The sequence below is a fragment of the Meleagris gallopavo genome, chromosome 4 (assembly GCF_000146605.3).
Source record: "Meleagris gallopavo isolate NT-WF06-2002-E0010 breed Aviagen turkey brand Nicholas breeding stock chromosome 4, Turkey_5.1, whole genome shotgun sequence".
Taxonomy (NCBI): Eukaryota; Metazoa; Chordata; class Aves; order Galliformes; family Phasianidae; genus Meleagris; species Meleagris gallopavo.
Genome location: NC_015014.2, coordinates 66605172 through 66614664, shown reverse-complemented (window position 1 = coordinate 66614664; position 9493 = coordinate 66605172). Strand labels below are relative to the sequence as shown.

The 9493-nt window shown below is 37.6% G+C and overlaps 1 protein-coding gene across 1 annotated transcript; it reads left to right on the top strand.

Annotated features, from left to right (window-relative positions):
- The first annotated feature begins 2012 nt into the window (after nt 1–2012).
- LOC100541755 (catenin alpha-2) lies at nt 2013–7329 on the top strand. Its single transcript, XM_019615192.1, has 3 exons — nt 2013–2198; nt 5341–5460; nt 6925–7329. The coding sequence occupies exons 1-3, from the start codon at nt 2040–2042 to the stop codon at nt 7312–7314; spliced, it is 669 nt and encodes a 222-aa protein (XP_019470737.1). The 5' UTR covers nt 2013–2039; the 3' UTR covers nt 7315–7329.
- Nucleotides 7330–9493: the final 2164 nt, after the last annotated feature.

Sequence of the window (9493 nt, the reverse complement as noted above, 5' to 3'; positions counted from 1 at the left end):
AGAATACAAGGAAAATCAGCAACTGGAAAAAGAAGAAAACAAAGAACAGACTCGTGTTTACACTAACAGCAAGGCAGGTGCCATACACCATGGCCTTTGCCCCTTGCTGCCCCTTACTTTTAACAAGCTGACACAGCAGAATTAGAATCAAGTTGGTCTGCAGTTAACAGCAAGGCAACCCTATGCTAGTTTGGATCTTGAACCACCATCGTGGTCAGTCTAAATTAATTAGAGCTGGCATTAGCAGTGTCATCAGCTGGTTCATAACACTGCAGATACAGCTAAATTGCTTCTAATTGCAGAGATAGCTTCTTGGATTTTAGTTTTGAGGTTTCTGTACTAATGTGGCACTAGGGGGCATGGTCTAGTGAACATGGTGCTGAAGGGTTGATGGTCGGTCTAGATGATCTTAGTGGTCTTTTCCAACTGTCATGATTCTGTGATTCTGTACTTGGTTATTTTCCACAGCCTTTTGAAATCCATGAAAATAAACAAGTGTTTTTCTCATAGATTGGATTGACGGTAGCATCTCCAAATTTCTACATTGAATGCATATCTTTTTTCCTCCCATTTCATAAGAAAGTTTATATATTTACAGTTTGTTATTTTTTAGCCAACACTATCGATAAGTAAGTTGTTGTAATCACCCATTCCTTACAAGGATGACCATGACAATGTTTTTCACGTGTTGCCTAGAATAACATTTTATTAGTTCAGAACAATTTTTAAGGTGCAGCCTGCTTATGTAAAGATATTCCAATCACCTTTTTGAATCAGTGGATTTTTCTTGAGGCCTCCGCACTCACATTGGCATTTATATTCTAGTGAATTCATCCTTGATCACATCACAATTAGGAATATATTCTGTATTTCTGCATGTTCTGCATTTTCTGTTGCTTCTCTGGTTGTTGTAAAAAAGAAATACCTCCTATAATAGAGATCTCTTCACTGTCATCTGTGTTTCATACGTGAAAGGAAAAAATACGTGCCATGAATTACCTCTGCTTTATTCTATTAGTTTCTTTGACTTTCAGAGCTGTATTGTCTATTTTTCATTCACATTTTAAAAATATTTATTGTATATATCAGGGTTTACCTGATCTCTGTGTGATGTTAACCACATTTTTATGTAATTTAATATAGTTTTTCCCTTTCAGTTGAGCTTCATGTTATGTGTTTGCTTTAATGGATTAGCAAAACTTTGAAAGACAGTTATGATTTTTAAAAGTATTTTACATTCAATTGTATTTCTTGCTGTAAATAAGGGGAAAAGATGTCCCAAATTTTGTTTAAACTCCTTTGCCACTGTTAACTTGCCGATCTCCATGCCCTGGGCTGGTTGCTCCACACCAGCTCAAGCTGCCCAGGGCTCCACTCAGCCTGGCCTTGAGCATCTCCAGAGATGCGGCATCCACAGCTTCATGGGGCAGCCTGTGCCAGTGCTTCAGCAACCTTTGAATAAAGAATTTCTTCATAACATCTAACCTAAATCTCCCTTTTACTCTAAAGCCATGGCAGCAATAGTTACTGTGCTTCTTTGAGTGGAGAAGAATCTTCAATAGGAGCAATAGATCTTGGTGAAAAAAATGCAGGTGATTTTATCGGAGCATGAAGGCAAAGAATAGGGAGCAGGAGTGAAAGCAGATGTATCTGGAAGAAGGAGTTGTAGAGAGATGCAATAGGAGCAATACTGTTGGGTTATTTTGTCCTATCTTCTCTGCTAATAGAAATGACTTCCGTGTCCATGTAACACAGTGCTGTCTATCTGATGCTGTACTCTTGTGCTCAGCTGTCTATTCTAGTATGTTGTTTGCCTTCTTAATTGTTACAGATAACTGCTCTAGAAGAACAACAACACTTGGAGAATAAAGAAAAATGGCTGCACGCATTCCAACTTTATTTCCCTAATTACTAAGCAGTTCAGCTTTGAGTAACAAAACCTGTTTTCCTAAGAACGCTTTATTTAATGAATGGTTAATACTTTCTGGAAAAAATAATAAAGCTTTAATGACCATTTTTTTCCTACTTTAGGAGAAACAATGAGAATTGCCTCTTCAGAGTTTGCAGACGACCCGTGCTCCTCAGTGAAGCGGGGCACCATGGTGCGGGCTGCTCGTGCCTTGCTTTCTGCTGTTACCCGCTTGCTCATCCTGGCTGATATGGCGGATGTCATGAGGCTTCTGTCACATCTGAAAATTGTATGTATTTTTAAAGGTTCTGTATTATTTTTGCTTTTTTACATATACAGAAGTTGGGACAAATCATAGAATCATAGAATTGCTCAGGTTGGAAAAGACCTTAAAGATCATCGAGTCCAACCACAACCTAACCAAACTACCCTAACTCTCACAGCTCTCTGCTGAATCATGTCCCTGAGCACCACATCCAAATGGTTTTTAAACGTATCCAGGGGTGGTGACTCAACCACCTCCCTGGGCAGCCTATTCCAGTGCTTAACAACCCTTTCTGTAAAGAAGCTTTTCCTGATATCCAACCTAAACTTGCCCTGGTGCAGCTTGAGGCCATTTCCCCTCTTCCTGTCACCAGTGAGAAGAAACCAACTTTACTTTCCCTACAATCACCTTTCAGGTCTCCCCTCAGCTTCCTCTGTGAATAAGTGCTCACACTTCGTACTCAACTGCTGCTTGTTTTTCCTTCAAGTGCTACCGAGGGTTGGGATGAAGCAATTTTTTACACTGTTCTCATTCATTTCCTTATTATGAAGTAATTAATTTTTGGTGACTTAAGGCAGCGCACCGAACAGACGCATCTATTTAACTGACCTTTCATCTCATTCAGATCATTTACTGACTCAGTGCTTGTAAAGTATTGCTATCTTGTGGCAGAGTTTATGTACTGCAGTTGTTCTTGACGTCTGCACAAATTCTGGAGTACTAGGAGTTGGGTGCTTTTATTTACAGTCAGAAAATAGTACAAGTGCCTTATCAGTCATCATAAAGGAAAGACAGTATAAAGAAGAATAATAGATTGCCAGGTAGCTTAGTATAAATTTGTACTTGCACTTGGCTGTTATCGTTCATATTTTTATACAGTCACATTAAAGTTTAGTAATTGCAATGGATTTTTTTGTTTGTTATGTTCTTAGATGAATTTGCTTCGTCTTTTTAACAGTGTGACTGTACAAAAAGATTTATTCTCAAAACAGTGAGAACCTTTCAGCTGGAAAATTGGGCAGATAGGCTAAACAGATAGAAAACAGTTTTTATAATAGAAAAAAAAAAAGCAGCATTTTCTTCTGCGTGAATTCTAGTGTGCTCTGCTCTAGTAATAGAATGCTGTTGTGATAGCTGCAGTATGTAATTTTTAGTGTAAACATCATATCTCGTGAATATGTTTTAATTTTTCCCTGCTATAAAACTCCATGCAATTGTAATTCAAAGAACCCTTTGCTAGTGAGGCTAACAGTATTATGAACAAAAGCTTTCTGTAAATGCTGTGATTAAACTTCTGATCCAAGCTCTTTCATAGATGGTGAGAAATACTTTCCTCACATCAGAGTTTTCCTCCTCTTGTTACAGCATTGTGTTGTATTATTTAGAAAAAAATATATTCCAATACTCTTTTGTAAGTGGGTGTATTTACTAACGCAGTTTGCTCCCTAGATTTGCAAGGGCATTTGTGGCACTGTGGCTTGTAATCTGTACATTTGTCTGATGTCACTGTGAATAACCCAGCCTTCTGTTTCAATGAACCCATACTTCTGTGGTTCTTTGTAGCTAAATTCAATTTCAGGACCTTAAATGTCATTCATTTTTTATTTTTTTTTTTTTCAGGATCAAAAGAGTAACCTATTTCTAAGGACTGACTGTGAAAAATCATTTCATAATCGAATGTGTTTAAGACAAATAAATAAATTATTAGGAAAAAAAACAAGTTTATATGAAAAAAAATTCCATTGGGAACCAATCCTGTATTGACTCAGTAGTAGCATTCAAAGAGTGGTGTAAGTTAACCATAAAATCATCAAACTAAAACCGTGCAGCATGTCGGAGTTATGAAGGCTAATTTATACTGTAGGGATCCTGAACTGTACTGTAATCAGTTTTCATTGAAAGCATGTCAAAGGAGTTGTGCTACAGACTTCATTTGAGATAGTACATTTTAATTAATGTTTCAGAGCAAATATATGCAGTTGTCATCTGGAAGGATATTCAGTCATTTCTTTCAGATTATATTTTGCTCTATTAGAATTAATAACAGTGACTACTACAGTGAAACTCGTGAAACACTTGAAGTATTTGGTAATACAGTATGGATGATAGACATCTAGCATTATGAATATTGTAATGAATTACCCGCTACTTATTTAAAGGAGCACATCTTTGCAGCTGAGTGTGGTTGTGTTTTGTTGAGCAGAGAAGTTACTCAGAAGTGAATTTGTTTCAAATTCCTCTAGCAATCAGTTGACTCATTTTGAAATTTAATGGGTTGTACATTTAGGAGGAAGTTTTTCACACACAGAGTGGTGATGCACTGGAACAGGTTGCCCAAGGAGGTTGTGGATATCCCATCCCTGGAGGCATTCAAGGCCAGGCTGGATGTGGCTCTGAGCAGCCTGGGCTGCTGGTTGGTGACCCTGCACATAGCAGGGAGTTGAAACTAGATGATCATTTGGTCCTTTGCAACCCAGGCCATTTTGTGATTCTGTGATTGTACAGTTATAATACACCATAGAGTGTGATCAACAATGTTCAAAATCTGATTATTGGAGTGGAATCTATTATGAATATTCTAGAAAATTTGTTTAATAAGAGACTGTCAGGGCTTACAGAAATGGTTGTTGTGCCCATGGTTATCAATAGAAATGTGTTTTGGAACAAATGGGTTTTAGAATGAAGGATGAATAGAACATATTCACTTTTCAATCTTTTTCCTCGGAATTGCATTTTTTTGTCTCATGAGAGAGCAAAATAACACTTCTGAATTCCTATTTCGTCTCATGAGAAGTTATTTTGCAGAGTAGAGGGGGACCTCCCTGTCCCTGCTGGCCACCCTTCTTCTGATGGAGCCCAGGATACCATTTACTTTCCGAGCTGCAAGAGCACACTGCTCGCTCTTGTAAAGCTTCTCATCCATCAAGACCCCCAGGTCCTTCTCTGCAGGGCTGCTCTCAAGGACAGCTCCTTCCAGTCTGTATGGATGCCTAGCATTCCTCCGGCCCAAATGCAAAACCTTGCACTTTGCTGTGTTGAACCTCATTAGGTTCACCCGGGCCCACCTTTCAAGCCTTTTGAGGAAAGGATATGCAATGGACAAAGTAGTTGCAGGAGTTGTACAGCTGGATTAAACTGATAACACTGCTGATCTATTATGTTCTAGGTAGAGGAAGCACTAGAAGCAGTGAAAAATGCGACGAATGAACAAGATCTAGCAAATCGCTTTAAAGAATTTGGAAAAGAGATGGTGAAACTGAATTACGTAGCTGCGCGACGACAGCAGGTGAGTACGTGGTTATGAAATTTAGGCCTGACTCTAAAGATCTTGTTTCACGTTCAAGATGCTTTTAAAACATACAATAAGTAATTGTTGTGTCATGGCACATCATTGAATCATACGGATTTTTCTGATCGTGATGAAATTTTTCAAAATGTAATTTTTTAAAGAACATTATTCAAGTGAATTCAATTAACAGTAAAGTGAAGGTGAAAAGGCAAGCTGTCTGGGAGGTTTTGAATAGTTTTCAAATGGTGACTGTTCCCGATCAATTGCTTTGAGGGCACTCCAACAGCTGAAGAGCATGAGATCTTTGGTAGTGTGGTCTAGTTCAGATTCAAGAACGGGCATGTAATTTGTGTTTAAAACCAACATTGTTAGTTTTCAGATACTTAAAAGGACAAGTACCCAATTCATTTATTACTTAAGCAGATGGAAAAAATGAATAAAAAGTCATGACAGCATTTATTCAGCACCCATAGCTATTCAACTTTGCATTGAACAGAACTTTCTCCTGAATGCTGTTCTTCTGAAGAGTCCAGACATTTTGTCACTATGGAGTTGTTTAAGCTTTGTTCAACACAAAGTTGTGTTTGAATATTGATAATCATTCAGGGATGTCTTTGTATTGCAGATTGCAGAGCACACTCAGTTTGGAAAGCTGGCTTTATACATTCATCCTTCTATTCACTTTTGCATTGCAGTGTACTGATTTATTTTTGTATCGCTTGTACATTTCTAACAAATCAGAAATGCAAGGCGAGTATCACATAAACAATGTTATTTTGTACATTCAGACACTTCTCTTCCAGAAATGTAATGGAAATTATGTGAAAAAGTTAAAAACATTAACAGGAAAGCTAATGAAGCTATACATCTCTTATGTTCTTCTTGGAGATATGAAAAGATAAAAGCAAATCTTAGTGTAAACCTTTTAAGATTTCCAAGCTCATTTATATAGTACTAGCAAGATGTTCCATGTAATTGTGGAATATTTTGACAGAATTGGAAGTTACTTCTTAGATGTTCAGTGTTTTCCTTTAATCTCTTCTTTTGTAGCTGGCAAAACTTTTAGGAACTTAATTCTCTCTGAGAACTGTATCAATGAATCATGTGGTTGAAATTCATCAAGTGCTGAAACCTTAAAATCCGGAATGCATGGATTCTTTTTCAGTTTTTGCATTTGATTTGTCTGTGAGCACAAGTAAATTCAGCTTCCCAAACTTCTTTGTTCATAGTTTTAAAACAGAACAGAGCAGAGAGTTCTTATGAAGCCACAAAATACATGTTTTGTAAATTCAGTGCCCATAATAAAACTGTAACTATGCACATAAAAAGATTTTGTGAGAATTATGGTCAATTTTGTCATTAATGACATCTCTGCAAAACCACTGGACAGTGACAGTTTAGACCATACTTTCTAACCTTAAGCTTTCATTTACAACTAAATAATTGTGTGTTTTTCTATAGGAGCTGAAAGATCCTCACTGCAGGGATGAAATGGCTGCAGCTCGAGGTGCTCTGAAGAAGAATGCCACAATGTTGTATACTGCATCCCAAGCATTTCTTCGTCACCCTGACGTTGCAGCCACTAGGGCCAACAGAGACTATGTCTTCAAACAAGTTCAAGAAGCAATTGCTGGTATCTCCAACGCTGCTCAGGCCACCTCACCCACTGATGAAAACAAGGGGCATACTGGCATAGGAGAGCTTGCTGCTGCACTAAATGAATTTGATGTGAGTATCATAAGTGTATGGAAAATGAAATGTTTTACCATGGAATCTACAGTGCTTTTAAAAGTGCGTTTTAGACAGGACTCACATTTTTCTTTTCATTCAGGTCTTAGAATGCAGAGGTAAAGTGCAGATGTTGATTTGTGTCATTTGTAACAAGGAATAGTTATTTGCTGCGAATGGACTGAATTATAAGGTGTTTGTTCTCACATGCTGCAACTGTGCAAGAGGGAAAGAACTTCTCCTCTGCCCTAGCATCCTTGAAAAATCCAGCTACGTAAATAGCACAAAGTGTGATTAATCTGACAGTTTATTTTTGTGACATTTGTCATGTGTTTTGTTGAATGGTGAAATCAGATTTATCTGGCATGTCAGGAAGGAAGAAATACAGGAAAATAATGATGATGGTGGAGCTGAGCATCCTGGAAACATTAACAAAGTGTATTGAATCATGGATTATGTTCATCAAATAAGGCACAGATGAACAGATAACAGATGAAGCTGGTCCCGTTAATTGCAGACAAGAAACCAGAAACAACTAGTTTTGCTTAAGTAACTTTCTGAACACCTAACTTTTTACATGTTAATTTCACTACTAATCTTTTTTGTAACAATTTTTCTCCTCTTCATTCTTGAGAGTTTTTTAGAGAGTAGAAAAAAACTTTAATTCAAGACAATATATGAAAATTCTGGTGTTAGATAAATTACTTTTGACATTAATGAAGGTCTAACCAAAGTTATTATTAGGAAACTGTACTTTTTTCTTGGACTACTTTATGAAGTTGCAATGCAAGGGTATGGCACACCTTTTGAGGAGCTACTCAATCCTGCTGTACTTAGGGCTGGAAGTGGAGGTGTTTGTACTAGTAGTTCCTGTCCTATGATTGGGCTTCTCTTATGAATCTGCAGGTTACTGTCATTGGATTTACACTGGAAATGATAATAGAAAGAGTAAATGTAACAGGAGTGTCTGAGTGGCTCAGTGACTGAGTAGGATATGGTAATTAAAAAAAAAAAAGGCAGAGAATGAATACAGAAATGATAGCAAAAGGGAAATGGGGACAAATCTGGGAATATGTCAACTCAAAATGTGTGGATAGGCATAGGGAAAGCAAATGGGCTGGTAGCTGACTAGCAGAAGGGTTTGTGCCATTGGTAACATATTCTCTTCCTCTCGTGGTTCCTCACATTGCCAACAAGAAGCTGTGCTCTGATCAAATTTCCTCCTTCATGGGTCAGAGCAGTTGCCAGTGTAATGAATGAAAAGGAGTAGCAGAAGGTGAAACACTGCTAAAACCATTCAGAGCTACTGTGGGACCAGAGATAAATTTCATTGTACTGATTAAAAAGAGAAAAAATACTACTGCTCTCATTGACAGTACTGATATTGTTTTAGTATCTGTATTTCTAATTATGTAGTTTTTCCTGTAAAATTATTGTGGGTCAAGATTTAAAGAATTCTGCCTGGTTTGCAAAGCCTTCTCAACTTACAGATCCCTTACTGGTAAGGTCCTGGGAATAATATCCCTGCTTATCTGATTGTAGTCTGGCTTTTGTGTTTGACTTTGCTGTTATGGACAGTAGAGGTTTCACAAACAGTCACAGAAAACACGTGACTCTTAGCAGATCTAAACTGATGATGCTACTGCTCTCTGGAAAAGGCTGTTGTGCTTAGTGAAAGTAATTTTAGTGATTCATTGGGCTGTGAAGACGATGCGAGACATCTGACGTTGAACCCTGCTTTTTTTTGGACAACGTTTGTTCATCGGTTTTCTTCTCAGGTAAAGTCTTTCCTGGTTTATATAATGTGGCAGGCATCATAAATGTGCATGGGGAATACGTAGTCATAGGATCATGTTCTGTCCACAGCTGCATGTGGAGAAACAGATGCTTTGATCTTTTTCCAGCTTTAGGAAATGAAAAATTTCTTATCAGTGAGGATGCAAAGATTGAAATGCTTGTTGTATCTACTTTCTAACTACATTCCTTATTTCTCTTCAGTGGTTAGCTGAACGGAGGTTTATTTGGACATAGTGTTGTAATGGAGTCAACATTCCCTAAACTTCAGGGAAAGACCAAAGTTGTAGCTCCAGTCGTGGGATGATTCTAAATTTGCCCTTATACTGTATGAGTAGGAAAGCAAGCAAAATTATCAGGTTCATATAACTATGTCTTGAGTGCAGATATGGCAGAAAAAAAAGTGCATGAGAAAGGAGGGTTATTTTTTGGCAGTGAGAGAGATTTCACAATGTGTTTATTTTACAGTGGCCATTTGGTTTTGTTATGAAGTGCATACTAAACCTGG

What these genes read in the sequence shown, in the direction of transcription:
- LOC100541755 (XM_019615192.1), top strand. Translation starts at nt 2,040, where the DNA reads ATGAGAATTGCCTCTTCAGAGTTTGCAGACGACCCGTGCTCCTCAGTG. An exon ending in TTCTGTCACATCTGAAAATT is followed by an intron (nt 2,199 to 5,340) that starts GTATGTATTTTT and finishes ATTATGTTCTAG; the next exon opens with GTAGAGGAAGCACTAGAAGC. An exon ending in TAGCTGCGCGACGACAGCAG is followed by an intron (nt 5,461 to 6,924) that starts GTGAGTACGTGG and finishes GTTTTTCTATAG; the next exon opens with GAGCTGAAAGATCCTCACTG.